This window comes from Piliocolobus tephrosceles, chromosome 3 (assembly GCF_002776525.5).
Source record: "Piliocolobus tephrosceles isolate RC106 chromosome 3, ASM277652v3, whole genome shotgun sequence".
Lineage (NCBI taxonomy): Eukaryota > Metazoa > Chordata > Mammalia > Primates > Cercopithecidae > Piliocolobus > Piliocolobus tephrosceles.
The window spans coordinates 79,889,281-79,907,148 of NC_045436.1; the positions used below are offsets into that span (position 1 = coordinate 79,889,281).

The window sequence follows — 17,868 nt, forward strand, 5'->3', positions numbered from 1 at the left end:
AAAAAAAAAAAAAAAAAAAAAAGAGAAGTTTGAAGAATACTCTTTGATATTCTGATCCACAAAATATACTTATTATTCAGTTTTATAAAATAATGCCATATACATATATTGACTTGTTGATTTTTTTTTTCCTGTGTCCTCATCAACTTTTGGAATTATCAATTTATTTTTACTAATGTGGATGTCTATATTGATATTTTATTATTGCTTTTAACTTGAATGTCTCTGATTACTAATTAGATTGAGGATCTTTTCATATAATTATCAGCCAGATTGGCTTCCTTTTGCATACAATGACTATTCGGGCTTTTGATGACGTATTTTTTGGGGCGTTGTGTTTTTCTTATTGCTTTGCAAGAATTCTTGATGTATTCTGGTTACAAACCATTTTTCAGTTATACGTGTTGAAAACACTTTCTTCCAGTTCCTGAGTTTTAATTTTATCTTCCTTATAGGATTATTTGAAAAAGAGATGTTTCAGGGCATCCTGACATAAGAGTTCTTCCCGCCACATCAAAATTATGAAAATTCCACCTTCTAAGTTTCCTTTTCATATTTAATTCCTTAATCAACCTGAAATTGATTTTTATGCTCAATGTGTATGCATTCAACTTATTCATTTCCTGTGAAAAGTTGTTATTGCTCCAGTTATTGAAAACAACCTCCTTTACCCATTCTGAGAACACTGAAGGAAAAAAAATCATACTTGGTTTCTCCTATACCTTCTCACTCAAAAATGAACACAGAAGCCTTCTGTGACCAAATGCGTGGGTTTTCCCGACATACCAGGCAAGCAATCAATTCTGCAACTGACACCAGCTGGGTATCCTCTAATGCAACTCCATTCTGACATTACCTAGAGATAGCCTCAAACACCACAGGTAAAGGGCTCAGTCCCCAAGAGTGTCTCCCTCACCCAACTTCCAATGCCAATCTCAAGCCCCAGCTTGCTTGACCTGTGCTTCTGACCTACCTGCTATAAATTAGGGTTCCCATGACTCCCTCCTGGGATTAGATTAATTTGCTATAGCAGCTCACAGAACTCAGGGAAACACTTATGTTTACTGATTTATTATAAAAATTAATAGAAAATATGCTGATGAGTGCCTGTGAAGAAATGCATAGGGCAAGAAATGTGGGAAGGGACAGGAGTTTCTATGCCCACCCCAGGCCCACCATCCTCCACGAACCTCCAAGTGTTCACTTATCCAGAAGGTGTTTTGAATTCAGTCTTTTCAGATTTTTATGGAAGCTTTGTTATGTAGAATTATGTAGACTGGTTAAATCACTGGCCATTGGCTTAATCTTCAGACCCTCTCTCCTTCCAGGTGGATGTGAGGGTGTGTTGGGGCTAAAAGTCCCAACACCCTAATACAGCCTTGGTCTTTCTGGTGACCAACCCCCATCCTGAAGCTACCTGGAGGAATCCAGCCATCAGTCAACATTAGCATTACAAAAGACACTTAACACTTTGAAGACTCTAAGTAGTTCAAGAGTTTTATACCAGGAAATAGGGACTAAGACCAAATGTATATTTCACAACATATATTTGAAGACCACCCTAATCTTCCAACAAGGATTCCTTATATCAAAAGGACATACAACTTAAAAGATACCGCAGCACTCCTAGAATCTCACTGAATCATTTATAATTAATCATGTCCATTGTGTAGTATAAATATGTCTCCTAGAATGAGGTCACTCAAGTTTGTAGGCTTCCATTCGATCTTGTCTGATTTCAAAAGTAGTCTCTGCAAACATAGCTTCACCTTTTCAGGCATCTGTTATCTGTTATGATTGAGCTGGAAGACATCATCATCACTTGCTCTGATCCTCTTTTGAAGGGATAATATTGGATTCCCCTCCTTATATTATCCATTTATTAATTCCTTTAACCTCAGTGACTATTATTCCTTCTCTTCATTTATACCCCAAATCTTCCACCTTTGGAAGCGAAGGTTTGCCTCCATTTGCCCACCTTGTCTATCTAGGTGGAAGGCAGCAATGCCAGTCTAGCCAGTGCTCCCTCTCAGTCCACTCATATTCAGATAGGGTTAGGCTACACAGGTCCAAAATTGGTGGGCTGTTTTTACTACCAGGCAAAATAGCTGCATTCACTGTTAACCCCAATTTTGCCAAATGAGATGAAGGCACAACCCACTTCTATCAGGCCCATAAGGAATTCTGATATAAGGTTCATTAGGAATGAGCCACCTCTAGTTACAGCCCTTGTAATTGCAGCCCTGATCCTGTGACCACTGCATCAAGTAGGGAAAAGAAAAAAAAGAGGACAAGATAATTAAAAATATATAATGCTTTATTGTCAAAAATAGACAAATTTTAATTTCCTTTAACAGGAATATTAATTTAACAGCCTCCATAAGCCATCACCATTTTGTAAGCATAACAGGCAAGAGAGTCAAAGATAACTGTTAGTGGAAAAAGGACAACAGTTCTACATCCAGGCCTGAGAAGCCTTGCCCAGTCAGTGGTGACAACTCCAGGACAGCGGCAGAAACACAGTGAACCTTTGGAGCCTGACAACAGACATGCAAAACGACGTTGATTTATCTTGGCCCAATTCTATAAAGATTGGCTTTGTAGTATCTTTCCAAGCATTTGAAGAGTTTAGTTTGTTAGAACACTTGCTAATTTGAACAGTGACATTTTAGGTCACTTATAGTATCAGTAACAGGATCACACCTGTTTTTCAGTAACACCAGGATGAATACATCTGTCCCTACACCAGTCTCCAGCATGTGAAATGGAGCTAATAGCTAGGGCAAGAAACCTGAATAAAGCTCCTTATCCATGAGCCACAGCAAGGATATGAAAGCCTTGCTGAATTGAACATTGTTGAGTAGAGGCTAAATTCTCTCATTAACATAAAAAAGGAAAGAGATAATGATCTACTTAGTCGGAATAAGACAAAAAATAAGGCCTTTATTATTCCCTAGTGACAGGTATCCAAGGTGGAAAAAATCTGGGTGCGTGCATGGTTATCTGGACTATGAGTTTCATTCTCTAGGCTGTACTAGAAACCATATTTCCATAGCCAATGCAGACTTTGTAAATTGACCCGTTTCAATAATTCAAAGTGGTAGTATACAGCTACTACCCTTGACAATTGGGGTTAAGGAGAGATTCCTCAATTCCCAGAAAAGCCCAGAGATGAGATAATACTGACATGGTGAAATGGTTCATATGAGATTAAGCATATGTAATACTGAAAAGAAGATAGATTACTAAGTGAATCAGAGAGGGACTAGATCTCAGAACTAATTTCCTATCCTCACAGGTATTCATTATTCACTCAGTGGAAGAGTAATCAACTACACACAAAAATATCATTTCAATGTTTTGCATTTTTCTAGTTTAAAGACAATATTCGACACTTAAGAACAAGGGAAACTGAGCTTTTAAAGGCATCTAAAACAACACCGTGGTTACTGAAATGGTAGCACAAGCTTTCGTCACCTCTTTAAAACATTAGAGTGAGGAAGTCACCAAGAAACAGTGAAGCAGTTCCATTATTGCCATAATATTTCTCATTCACTCTTACCTAGGGTTAAGCTTTAATTAAACTCACCTACTTAATCCTACCCTCCTGTCTAAGAACTCTTCAAATTTGAGTCATGAACTGGTGGTGTGGGCTTCTGGAAGTTTTGATCAGCTAAGTATCATTGAGTAAGATTCTGTGATTTAAAGAATCACCCTGAAAACTTATAGAAAAAAAAGTCATATGAAAATCAAACTAGGCAAATCTGGTTTATATAGTCTATTACCAAGCCTACCTGAAACAAAATTGTGGAATCAAATGTAAAACTCAAATGGACTTCTATTTTTGCTTACCTATTCCATCCCATTCAATTCTGTACAAAAATGGGATATATGCAGAAAATGTACACTATTTCGGATCACTTCTCGAAAGGCCAGAAAATCAGCCTGTTAGCTACAGTTGCTAAGAATGTGAAATACAGAAAGAAAATGGACTACATTTGGGGTTTCTTATTGAGGACAGGTGGGGCAAACTACAAATGACTTTAGTTGACTAGCTGAATAGTTTTACTACCCAATCATGAAATAAGCTTTATATATTTTCCCTTTTTAGGACCCTTCAATGACTGTTGTTCCAATCAGTGAATAAAGTTTTTTCTTAACAAGTCGAAATCCTGAGCTGAGGATCAGAGTTCTCCTGAAACCAGATGAGAAGCGACCCCTACTAAAGAAAAAGTCCCTAAAGCCAGTCCATGAGCAGTTCTCCTGCTTAAACACAAGTGTAAGCTCAAAAGTAGGCACCACGCTAGAATCACACACAATCCTATCCAGCTTTTTACATACATTTTCAATTTCCAAGTTCACGTGCATAACACAACCTCGCAAGCCACAGGGCTCTGTTGAGGAAAGCCGCAGGACATCTTGAGCAATTCTCTGGGTCAGTTTCTCAGGGACAAGGACCTTGGAGCAACCAAGTTTAGTTTGCTTTGATTTGGACAGACAGTTCTCCAGCATTTTAACCAAATTCTGGCAAGTTGATTCCTCAAATATTACCTCGTTGAGGTTGGGTTCAGGAACAACATAATCCCAGTAGTCAAAATCTGTAAGAAATGGAGTTTTCTTTTTAGATAAAGAAAAAAAAAATTCACAGTAGAAAAAACACACCAAGATATCAACATTGGTTACCTCTATCTACCATGTCTGCCTTTTTCTTGTATTTGTTTCAGAGTCCGCTGACCTCAATTAGCTGTTAACTAGCTAGGTAATATAGTGAATAATTTAAGCTCTCATGAAAGTTCATGTATGAAATAAAGGTTTAGATAAATAGAGTGGATAGGATATAACCACTTTTCTTTAAATTCATGTGTGTACACAGAACACACACAAAATCATAAAGACTATGCATCAAAAATCTACTTGGGATTATCCTAGATTATTGGTGATTTTCTTTTCTTTCTTGCCTACTTGCTCATGGGGGTTTTCTAATTTTGTTTTACAGAAAGCATTTATTACTTCTGGAATAAAAAGTTAAAACTTTGTTTTTTGGACTAAGGGGTTGTTACTTTCTAACTGTAGGAATACATGTATTGTAAAATAAAGAATTTTTGCTATTATGTTTAAAGTCCATGAGCTTGAAGAGTTACATTAAAGGTCTATCACATTTGTGTCTTTAAATCTTTACTGGAGTGGCCTGTAGGTCCCAATTTTAGCTTTAACCTCTTTAATTAAAAATTGCGCAGAGAAGACCTTTGAGGTTCATGAGGATATTTATAACCGGTTGGGTAGTTTTTCTTAGCCAAGCAAAACAAAATAGTCCTAGGGAAATAAAATTAGATTGGCTGAAAGGAAAAGAGATAGCTCTGCATTTGGTCACCTACTCCTCAAATGAATCCTACCACTTGGCAGGATGCCACACCACATGGAGTCAAATGAACAAGGTGCAGGCTGATGCCCTCCTGGCTCCTCTCCCTAAGCCTACTCGACCTTCATCAGCTACTGGGTTTTCCTCTCCACTTCATGTAATTTTGGAGTTCTGGCCCTATAAATTAGGTCATCAACCACTTCACCTTGAAAGGAGGAAAACACGAAGAGCCTAAGCAGTTTATCTATGCTCTTACAGCTCTAGTGGCAGAGCAGTGTGTTCACTTAGAAACTGCTGTTAAAATTGCAAATGATAGCAAATCAAGCACCGCTGCTGCTCAACAGTTTCCTTCTCACATTAAAAATGGAATAATGAGTATATCCAAGACTAAAAATCCTACTCAGTAATAAACATGAACACACTGATTTAAGCAACCACATAAAAGAATCTCAAAAATATTAGGCTGCGGGAAAGAAACCAGACACAAAAGAGTACCTACTTTATGGTTCTACTTACCTAAAGGCAAAACTAACTTGGAGTGGTAAAAATCAGATCAGTAGTTCCCTGGAGTCAGGGCAGAGTGAGAAATACCTAGCAAATGGGTGCGTCGGAATTCAGGGGGAGGGGTGATGTTGATTACAGGGGTAAATACATTTGCTAAAACACACATAACTGTGTTCTTCACAATCATGTAAGATAAGGACCTTAATCCCAAAGAGCCTACTGGCACCAGCCTAGAAAGATGCAGCCCTCGGGTATTCTACTTTTGCTACTTTTGTTTCTAGCATGAAGAGAAGATGTTAGAAAATTTGGAAAGCAGTCTCCTCAGACGGATTTTGTGGCACCCCCTACATAGAGGCAGGGGAGGAAGTCGAAAGCCCGCCCACCCGGTAGATCGAGAGGCACCGACCTTTGGAGAGGAGAAGGGTGGCCAGCGGGGTCACTCACCACTTAGCAGGCTCTCTGGGTGATAGCCACAGTCCAGCAATTCTGAAATGCTGGCCGGGTTCTTACTGCTCAAACTGCCAGTTGCAACCATGGTCAACGGCTCTGTTTCCCTCGCGGGGCGCAACGGCGTTTCCTGAGCGCTAGAAAAAATGAGGCGAGAAGAGACGGATTTGCAAAAGCAGGCGAGTCGTGCAGAGACTCCTAAAATGCCCGGCGTCGCGGGAGCGAACTAGCGGAGGAACTCCTTTGCCAAAGGGGAGGAACCGGCCTGTGCAACTCAAGTTGACAAAGCCCTGTGAGCAAGGCCGCCAACTACAGCAACAACCTGAAACTAACTCAACAGTTCGCAAAACTTGGAAGCGACCTGCCCCGCGGAGCGCCCCCAGACCCTGCTGCCCCCACCAAGGCCGCAGCTTCGCTCACCTGCCGGGAGTTCCCGGGGGCCGGCGCGCTAGCTGCCGGGAAAACAGGCAGGTGCCTTCTTAGGAGTCCCCTCTCCTGGGGACTCGGTGACCTGCAGACCCCAGCAGCCAGCGGCACCCTGCTCTCCCCGACCACCCTGCGCCGGCTCCTAGCAGTAGCATAGCCTCCGGGGCAGCGAGAACTTTATAGGTCCAGTCCCCCCCCCCCCCAGGCCCCCCCCCCCGGCCCCGCCCTCCCCCGGCCGGCGCCCCGCCCCTCCCCTCCAGAGTCTGGTCCCCTTTCAACCCCTACACTTCCAGGGAGCCCGAGCCTAGCCGCAGGGAGTTGAGAATAAGCCTGTGGTACGGACACCTGTTGCTTCCAGGGTAGATCTCGAGCCACTGTGACCTCAATTCTGGGTGCACGACTCTTTAAAGCCTGAACCTGATTCTTCAGTGCGACCCCTCCCCGAGCATCCGCGCTTTCACACTCAGGCTGCTCTCGGCAGCAGCGGGAAGCTTTAAGCGGTCTGTGTATTTCCTTGTCCTGAGGCTTTGCTGTGTCATCCTGAACACTTGGCTTAAATCTTGCAACGTTCAATGAGCATCATTTATGCACTTATTTACGACCTCTAACCCAGTCAACTCTACTCTGCCTCTCAGGGTTTCTGTATCCTCCTCTGCTGCACGCGGTCACATCTAGTTTTCCTTTCCCGCAACGAAGGCTCCTAGCATTTTAGGAAGGGCCTTAACGACCCCATGCACTCCCTGGCTCCCTGGCATCCTTCGTGCCCTTACATCTGTGACTAATGCGTTTTCTCCGTAGGAAGGGTGAGCCTGGCACTCTTCTAATTAGACCTTGCCCCAGAGCGCGGAGAGCTTGAATTGAGCAGGAGTTTGCCAAGAAAAACACAAAACCATTAGTAGGATCTTAGGTACTCCTCCATCCGTGCATCATTGATAGCAATTGTCATTTCCGGAGCCAGAAGTTTCTGGAGAGCCCTGTTGGGAGGATCTTGGGTTTGGGATGTTTTGAAGAGGTTTCAGAGAATGAAGATAAAGAGTTTTATATTCTGCTGGGGATCAGCAGATAATCCCTGTGAGGCCTCCTTGCGGTCCTGCATAGGAACACACAGAGGGGCAGAGGAGCCCTGGAAAGAGGCAACATGCCCGCACAACCCATGAGCAAGAAGCCAAACCTGAATTTTTTCTTCCAAAGTTACTAAGCCACGGTTGTCTTGCTTTGGTGTGCCAGTAGGAGATGATCTGTTCAGAGAGTCAGCTTGGGGTGGGTTAGGGGATGCCTGGAGGGAGAAGGTTGTTCCTACAGTAGAGATCCTAGTGTTGGCTCCCAGGTCCTCTAGGATTATGCCTAGAAGGATTTGCAGGTTAGAGCCTTGAAAGGCAGTTTCAGCTGTCCTGGCATAAAACTCTTAGAAAAACAACCACCCAAGGGGCATAGAGGGTGTGATAAACAGATCAGTGGGAGGACATTGGGAAGCAGAGCAGCAGAAATTAAAACCAGCTTGACAGTCCATTTTTAACTCAGTTCAGGCAGCTGCACTGCCTGAAGGTCAGGCGAGCCAAGGAAGGAGATGTTGATAGGCTGGTCTTTGAAGGCCAGTTTCCACTTCTACTTCAATAAACAGGAAAGTGGAAAATAAACAAGCCCATTTAAGCCAATTAAGAAGTGGTTTTAATGGCTAGTGTGTTCAGGACCAATGGATGGGTCCCTGGTAGGTGTTGGATGCCAGCTGCCTGACAGTCAGTCCCCGGGCAGGCCACAGAGCCTCTTGTCCTTGTCTGGGCAGTATTACTAATGAGGCTGCCACTTACCTGCCTCCAAGGAGAATTATTGGAATTAATATAATGAGTGATCTGAACCAATGCTAGCGAAATAAAGAAATTACTAGTTTCAATTTCCTTAGGGTATTTAGGCATAACTCATAAACTAAATGCCTCCATAGGGCCAGAAAGATTATTGGAACTTATAGAAAGTAGTACTTGCTCTTGGCTCACCTGACTGACTGAAATTTTGCAAAGCCCCTTGGGATCTGACTACAGAAAACAATTTACTTATGTACAAAAGACTTCAAATAATATCTTCTTGGCTGAATGGGCCTTGCTCTCAGGACTTACAGGTCATAAGGAATTATTGAGGTAAAACACACACCTGGAATAATTAAGAATGTCCTTTTTTATGTATTTACAAGTGTAGAAAATCCAGTAGAAAATCCATTCTATCACTAGTTTGCATCTTTGCAAGGTTAAATAGAACTGATTTTTTTTTTAACTGAAACATGGAGAAGATTTAAGAAAAACTAAGCGCCATTATAGGCTAAGTGTAAGGTGACACAGTCTATCAGATTTCAGAAAAATGTAGATACAGTCAATTATTTATTACTGAAAGTTCATCACATTAGGGAACTTCAGGTGTTAAGTGCAGTGATAAAGAAGTTTCTTTTATTGCTCTTTCATTATATCCTCTAATACTATATAAACAGTCCATGGGAGTGCTTACTGGAAATAGTTGTGTATGAATAGAAAATCTAGTCAGTTAAATAATTTGATTTCCTTTCATACACCAGTGTATTATGACAAACTAAATCATAAGCAAAGCCTTTAACTTAAGCATACTTGCTTTTTTATTACTATAATTCACGCATCCATCTTCTTATAAAAAGAAAATGAGATAGCAGTAACAACTGGCAACAGTGTGTTCATCTGATGTATTTGCAAATATTTAAGTTCTAAGCTTCTTCAGGTATAAATATAGTATTCATAATGTCATTGCTTACCTAAAGTATGAATTCACAATGCCAGGGATACTGCAAAAACAAAAAGCAAAAATGATGCTTTCATGTATTATTACAGGAAATGCTGGTGTCTTTTGCGTTTGTGATTTGGAGTGTTGAATGTTTATTATGTGTTTCGCTAGCCACCTTTCTGTCTTTATTTGGTATGAATCACTTATTTTTGAATCTTATTAATACATTTACATTCCACACATTGTTTATTTTATTTCATAAACTATGACACCTGAGGGAGAATTACTGGGTTTCTTACTCTGTACAATTCAGGGAAAACTTATAGGACTTGGAAATTGATGTATACATTAGCAGCAAGCTCATGGGATTGTTGTAAGGATTAAAAGAGAAACCCTTAAAATCAATGCTAAATATTATCTCTTTTTCATAAACAAATATGAGATCTTGAAATGCATACTATCTCTGGATTCCTTTAGTTGTGCTAAGTTTGTAAATTTGGTGTCCCATGCAAAGTGCTTAGAACCAAACTAATACTGATATTAAGCAAGAGCTTAATGAGTGATATTATTATTATTGCTGTTATTATGTTCTGAAATTGTAGTTCTCTGGGTAAGTGCAACAGGCAAGTGGCTAAACGGAGTTGGGGAAGTATTATTAAAGTATAAGAAAATTTATGATCTTTCCCGTTTGCAGGAAATCTGGAAAGTATTGCTACTGATTAGGAAAGACTTTTTTTATTATAATACATCCATCGCTGTATGGGAAAGCAGGAAGGGATCTGCCAATGATATGTAAGAAAATAATGTGGGTAAAAAATTATCTTGGTGTAAAACACAGAGTTATGTTAACTTTCCTCTTAATCTAGGAAATACTTTTCAGGAAATAAATAACATTTACAGACAATTGAATTGAAACTATTGACTATAGAGTGATGCAGTTGTTTCAAGATATGTATGATCATCTGTTAACATTCTGGGTGAGATATTTAATGATACTTTTAATTTGCCTTTGAGGGTGCATCACCCAATACAATTTCTATTTAATGATTAAATATTCAATATGACTTATTCTGTTAAGTAAGGTAACATGAAAACTTGTCTAGTATAAGACAAAAACCAGGCCCAATATATAAAATAATACATAATGCTTGCTATTAAAAGTGGAGAGAGTCTTCCAGTAACAGAAGGGATTGCCTCTCTTTTTAAGCAGAGAAATGGTTACCATAGCAGCTTGTCTCAATATAGTTGTATGTTTTTGTTCTCTTCATAAACAATGCTGTGTATTATCAGTCTTTAAATAGAGACAATATGTTTAAATGCATACAATATCTGCTTTTCCTTAATTATGGAAAAATGTGTAATTCAGGTGACTATATCAGTGGATGTCAGCCAGAAACATGGAGTGGGTCCTTGACATTTGTCTAGGGGTACATCTTAAAACCTTTATAAGTTCCAAATTTGAGAATACCACTATACCATACCATTTTTCTGGAATTTTAATGTGCACCAAGAAATGAGGAAAATAAAGCTACATGCTCATGTCAATGTTGGGTTCTTCACTGCTTTCCCCTCCTGTACCAGCCAAGTGTCCTATTTTGGTGGGCCAGCCTTGCACAGCTTTTGTCATTGACATTTGTATCCTAGCAAAACTACACATTACTTCTTGACATAAACCTGTGGGGTCGCTCAAGAAGAGAATTGAATCTGAGAATGCCTGAGTGTCGACTAGATATGGAATTCTGCACGGTACTTTTTAGAATGGGATCTAATCTCCATTCTGCAGATTTAAAGTACATTAAGGTTAAGAAACTTGACTAGTCCAGAGTGATTCAGTTTTTTCATCTTCATGGTGTAGTAGTTAGTTTCATGGACTGTGGAGCCTAACTCCTAGCAGTGACATTTACTAGCTGTGTAAACTTGGATTAGGTACTTACCATTTCTGTGCATCTATTTGCACCTTTAAAATGGGAATTATGGGGAAGGAAGTGAGAGGGAGAGATTTGTTAAAGCAGTGGTCCTCAACCTTTTTGGCACCGGGCACTTGTTTCATGGAAGAGAATTTTTCCACGGTTGGGGATGTGGATGGTTTGGGGATGAAACTGTTCCATTTCAGATCATCAGGCATTAGTTACATTCTCATAAGGAATGGGTAACCTAGATCCTTCACATATGCAGTTCACAAAGGGTTCACGCTCCTATGAGAATCTAATGCTGCAGCTGAGGCAGAACTCAGGTGGGAGTGCAGGCAATGGAGAGCAGCTGTAAACACAGATGAAGCTTTGCTCACTCGCCCACCCGCTGCTCCCCTCCTGCTGTGCACCCAGTTCCTAACAGGTCATGGACTGGTACTGGTCCATGGCCTGAGGGTTGGAGATCTCTGTGTTAAAGGATACAAAATTATAGCTAGATAAGAGGAATCAGTTCTAGTGTTTCTTCCACTGTAGGGTGACTATAGTTAACAATAATATGGTGTTTTAAATAGATAGAAGGAGGATATTGAATGTTCCCAACACAGAGAAATGATGAATATTTGAGATGCTGGATATGGTAATTATCCCAGTCTGATCACCATACATTTTATGTGTTGAAACATTACTATGTACTGCATGAAAATGTACAATTATTATTTGTCAACTAAAAAAATTTTAAAAACTACACTAAATAAATAAAATGAGAATTATAATAATTTTACCTTACAGGGCTGTCGTGGGGGTTCAGTGAGTGAATGCATAATGTACTCAATAAATGTTAGCTATTATCATAATGATGAATTGTACTCTGACCTTGAAAAATTCTCAAAGTCATGGTGACATCTTAATGAACAGGTAGCTAGAGGAGTGTTTACATATGATCAAGGGTGTGTATAAAAGCATGTCTTTTGTACATATTCATTCATTTGGTCAATTGACATTCAATAAGTATTTGTTGTGTATTAATTATCTGTTAGGTCCTGAGAATACAACAGGAAACCAGATACATTTGGTGCCCATCACCAGACAGACTATGGTTTAGAAAGGTATATAGACAAATGAATATAAGATTATAAATAGTATGATAAAGGTAGGGGAGGTACAGTGTGCTCCAGGAGCACAATTATGTAAACACTAATATGTTTTGAAGTCAGATTTACAACTGTGCTACTCATCATGCATATCACAGACCAAAAGCATAGGCATCTCTTGGGAGAGTGTAAGAAATGCAGAATCTCAGGCCTCACCCTACACTACTGAAACAGAATCTGCTTTGTGGTAAGATTTTTAGGTGATGCATGTTGTATGCAATTAAAACAAATTTTAGTTAAAGAGAATGAAAAAAACCATAAGACAATCTAAACACTTGTACAGCTATTTCTTGGTCAATTAAGGAAAAATATTTCTTGAGTACCTACTATGTGCAAGGCCTTGATGCAAGGTGGATAGAGTCTCAGCTGGGTAAGTGTTTGTTGATTCTCCATAGCTCAAGTCAGATATAATGGCTGTAATGAAAATAATCCATCCTGTGTGGTTTTTAGCTCCTGGGCCTAACTCACAGACCACACACAGCTATGTGAAAACAGTCTGGTTTTCAGAGAAGACTGTCTTGTGTAAAAATTAAGTCCTGTTTTAATAAAGTTGAGACATTATCAAACCCTGAATTATATTCAACCTTGATGGAATGGAAGCCTATAATATAACACAAGGAAGGGGCTTATATAATAAAATGTATTTAAAGTAATTGGTCTATGGAAAGTTGCATTTGGAAACCACAAATTTAGAAGGAAGACAGTAACACAGAAAGATATATCTTATTACTTCCAAATTTACTACAGAGGATAAATAGAGTTATGTATGTATTCATTTCTTCTGCTGTAACTGTATCATAAAAAATGTTTTAAAACAGTGACTTAGTTTTTGAAATACTGTGCTGGTAATTGGGAACTATTTTGTAGATGTTATCTATTGGGACAGAAGAGCTAAATTTTAAATTGCTGAAGAAGCCTTTCAGGGGATGTCAATATTAGCTATAAGCATGATGAAGTACATTCAGTTTTGTGACATTATTGATGCATCATATCTAAATTAAGCAATAAATGGTACTTAACTTATAGCATCACATAATTACCTTTGCAGTTAGCTTAGATGTTCGTATGCTAAAGGTTTATAAAACAGGCTTCACCTCTGAATGTGTAACAGAGTAGTACACCTTTAATGGTTTGACTTTGGGTTCTAACTCAATCAAACTTGCCTTCAAATTCTGGCTTTACCATAAGTGTGCACATTGTGAAATTAATGGAAATCCTTTGAATTTCAGCCTCCTTGTCTGTAATATGGAAGATTCAATGTTACAATACATATTAACTTTCTAGCAATGCAACTGGCACATAAGAGCTAAGTCAAAGGTGGTCATCCTAGACACTCATGGCTATATAAGTTTGTTCCTGTAAATGCACAAAATTCAACTGTAGTAAATAATTCATCAAATGGTGTGACAGACATCGCAGATGGTTGTAGATTTTAGTGTGCACATAGTGCATAATAAAGAGTGCACATGCTGCAGAATCAGGAGACCTGGCCCCAAATACAGCTTTTATATTAACTTGGTCTCTGACTTTGGACAGGATGTGTCAACAGAATTTCCTGGATATAGTGAGAAACTTTATAAAAAGAGGTGCACCCAGGCTGGGGGAGAGATTCACCTATGGGTTTCAAAGCAGTAGAGACCAGGGCCTTACTTTATGGCTATGTCTAGGAGGTGGCAAGACCTTAGAGAGGACTGGACAGAGTTCCTATTTGGAAAAGATTCCTGCTGTTCCCCAAGAGCCATATGGAGCAGAAGAAAATAGCCAGATCAGATGGGATGCTGAGGGCACAGGTGATGAACATCTTAGCTGTAACCTATGCGTGATCAATGACTAGAGAGTACAGTCTCCATCCCTGCCCCTCTCCTGAAACCTCAACATTGTACAGGCTTTGAAACCCTTGACATGGATTGAATCTGTGGGGTAGGAGGATAAGAATGGTTAGGGCAAAGAATGAGTGATATTAAATTCTCTATTCCTCAGTTGAATGAAGGGTAAATACCAGAAATTAAGTTAAATAACAAACATGAAGCAGTAATGTTGCTTTATTGCACAATTCAGTCCGTGGACAAAGATTCATTATCTATCTATCAGCATAGCTGTAGTTGTACTTCTGAAAAATATATTTGAACATTTTTCTTTCTAGTCAATTTAAGGCAGCAACCTTGGAATCCCTGCTTTTAGTGTCTACAGTCAACACGAGTTCCATACGTAGCACATTTTTAGTTTATCCATTATTGAAAGATTGCTGCCTACAATGAAACCTATATATAAAGTACTTTTTAAAAAGTGGTTTTCATGTGTTCTGTATTTAAATAGTTACTGTGAAAACTCCATAAATCAGGAATATTTTTGTATTTTCTAAATCAGGGAACTGTTTTCAATTTTGAAATTTACAAATTGGCTATTAGTTTAGAAATTTGAAGTAAATCCTTCTTTATTAACTTTATTATTTTATTTCATTTTTTAGTTTTCTGGACTTGTTTCTGTAACACTTTCTCTGGATTGTTTAACAGGAAGATAAAAGCATAAGAATTATTATTTTAAAAGTAATTTTTATTGTTATACTTGTTAGATTCCGCCTGCATAATTGCCTATAAGTTTATGTCTTTATAATGTCTATCTATAAACAGTTCCCTTATTTAGAAATGAAATTAAATATTTAGAGGAGAGATTTCTTAATTAAAAGATAAATATGCTAAGTATAGTTTTCATAGATCTTGATGAATTATGCTTCATAGGAATTGTACAGTTTTGGGCACCCGTCAATAAAGTATGAGAATTTTTGTTTCCTTTTACTCTCCAACATTTATTCATTCATCTGCTCTACCTTTTTATACAGTTTAAATGTGTTCTAGAAACCTATTGGTTAGGAGTTGTAATTTCTCTCATGCTAGTTAGAAAAGGTATTATAATTTTTAAAAGGTAAAACTATAAATGGAAAGTATTAATCATAACTTTCAGGCAAAATTAGAAATGCATCATTTGCTTCCTGATTTCCACTTTTGAGGAAAGCCTTAAGGATGTGTCTACAAAGGCCATTTTAAGTTCACTGGTTGATCAGCTCAGGCACCAAAAATATATATATATTTTTACCACACTACACTAAGTCATCAATCAACTGTTTTCTTGTTATGTGGGGACATTGGTGTTCATTTAAGCCAGTCTTTTTGCCGTCTATGAGGAAAGAATTTTCGTCAAAAAGATAAAATGTTCTTTAATATAAAACTTACAAGTTGCCAGTAATTTGATTTCAATTTCAGACAATTAAATAATATTTCCTTCTTTTTAACCTCAGTAGAATCATGACTTTGTTATAGCCCACAGTAGAATATTCAGTTAAGTGCAATTTCATTCATCAAATGTTTGTGGATGTTACTATAGAGGGCAGGGCAGGGAGAGCAGAAGTTCAAATGCAGCTTTGGAGAAGGTTCTAGGTCAGCTCCATCCAATCTGATAAGTACAGATAAATTTGTGACTGAGCACTTTAAAATGTGACCAGTCCAAAGTGAGAAGTAGAAACTACACACCAGACTTTTGAAGATTTAGTCAAACACGAAGAATGTAAAATATCACATTAATACTTTTTATATTGTTTATATGTTGAAATGATAAGACTTTTGATATGTTGGGTTAAATAAAATATACCCCTAAAATTATATACCACCTGCTTCTTTTTGTGACTTAAAAACGTGGCTATTAGAACATTCAAAATTTCTTATGAGGCTCACACTAAGAAATACAGGACAAGGGCGGGGCGTGGTGGCTCACGCCTGTGATCCAAGCACTTTGGGAGGCTGAGGCAGGCAGATCACTTGAGGTCAGGAGTTCAAGACATGTCTGTTTTTTCACCAACATTACACTGTGTTATAATACATCCTGAAATCAGATAGTGTGAGTCTTCTAAATTTGTTCTCTTTAAGAAATATTTTGTCTTTTTTATTCCTATGCATTTCATATATATTTAGAGTCAACTTGTGGATTTCAAAAGAAAATGTCTACTTGGATTTGAATGGAATTGCGTTGCATCCAGATCACTTTGGGGGAAATTTGCATCTTAATTCTATTGAGTTTTCCAACAATAGACATGATGTAGCTCTCTATTCAGATCTTCTTCAATTTCTTTTACAGTTTTCAGCACAGAACCTGCATATATTTTGTTAGACTTATAGCTAAGCATTTTATGTTTTTGATGCTATTTTAAAATTTCAGTTTCCAACTGTTTATTGCTAGCATATGAAAATAAAATAGAAACACAGAAATACTATCTAGAAATGCAGAACTGCAATACACAAAATAAACTTGACCTTTTTTTTTTTTTCATTCTTGCTAATATCACTTACTAGTTCTACTAGGTTTTTGGTGAGTTCTTCGAGATTTTCTCCACAAGCAATCACGTTCTCTAAAAATAACAGTTTCAGTTTTATTCCATTCATTCCAATCTGGACGCCTTTATTTTTTTTCCTTTTATTGCACTGACAAGGACCTCAAGTACAGTGTTGAATATGAGTAGTAAGAGAGGACATTCTTGCCTTGTTCACATGCTGAGAGGGAAAGCATTCAGTCTTTCCTCACTGACTATGAAGTTAGCTGGAGGTATTTTAGAGATGCTCACTATCAAGTTGAGGAAGTTCTCTTTGCTGAGAGTTTTTTGCTGAGAGTTTTTATCATGAGTGGGTGTTAAACTTTGTCAAATATTTTCTCTACATCTTGTGAGATGATTACATGGTTTTCTACTTTATTGATATGGTGAATTATATCTATTGATTTAAAAAGTTCAACCAGATTTACATTTCCTGACATATTTAATCATGGTATGTTCTCTTTAGTTCTGAATCTACTTGTTCATATTTTGTTGAGGACTTTCACTTCAAATTCAATAATATTCCTCTTGTTTCATGAGGAATATTATTGGGAGTTTTCTTTCCTTCCTTTCTTTCTTGTAGTATCTTTGTCTGGCTTGGGTGTCAGTACAGTGCTGGCCTTATTGAATGGTTTTTATACAGTGTTTCCTCCTCTTGTATTTTCTGGGAGAGTTTGTGTAGAATTAGTGTTCATGCTTTTCAGTTAAATTTTAAATATCATATCCTTGGAAAGATTTTCCTAACATTCAAATCTAAATTAGATTCCTTCTGTCTTTTAGTGTCTTTTTTGCTTTGTACATTTTATTATAACTTATAATTATAAATGTATACATATGTTTTAGGCTTATTTCTGTAATGCTTTCATCTTGTTCCAAGAGTACAGGCCCATTTCTCTGTTGTTCACCATGATATGCTCATTCTTTTCACAGTCTCCGATATGTAATAATTATTGGCTGGATAAATGAAAACCC

The 17,868-nt window shown here is 38.2% G+C and overlaps 1 protein-coding gene across 1 annotated transcript; it reads right to left on the reverse strand.

Annotated features, from left to right (window-relative positions):
• Window positions 1-2,299: 2,299 nt before the first annotated feature.
• DDIT4L (DNA damage inducible transcript 4 like) lies at window positions 2,300-6,889 on the reverse strand. Its single transcript, XM_023220075.2, has 3 exons — window positions 6,731-6,889; window positions 6,308-6,447; window positions 2,300-4,598 (listed from the first exon to the last, which is right to left on the reverse strand). Exons 2-3 carry the CDS (start codon window positions 6,396-6,398, stop codon window positions 4,108-4,110), a joined length of 582 nt encoding a protein of 193 aa, XP_023075843.1. The 5' UTR covers window positions 6,399-6,447; window positions 6,731-6,889; the 3' UTR covers window positions 2,300-4,107.
• Between the last annotated feature and the right edge of the window lie 10,979 nt (window positions 6,890-17,868).

What these genes read in the sequence shown, in the direction of transcription:
- DDIT4L (XM_023220075.2), bottom strand. Translation starts at nt 6,398, where the DNA reads ATGGTTGCAACTGGCAGTTTGAGCAGTAAGAACCCGGCCAGCATTTCA. An exon ending in CCCAGAGAGCCTGCTAAGTG is followed by an intron (nt 4,599 to 6,307) that starts GTGAGTGACCCC and finishes CATTTCTTACAG; the next exon opens with ATTTTGACTACTGGGATTAT.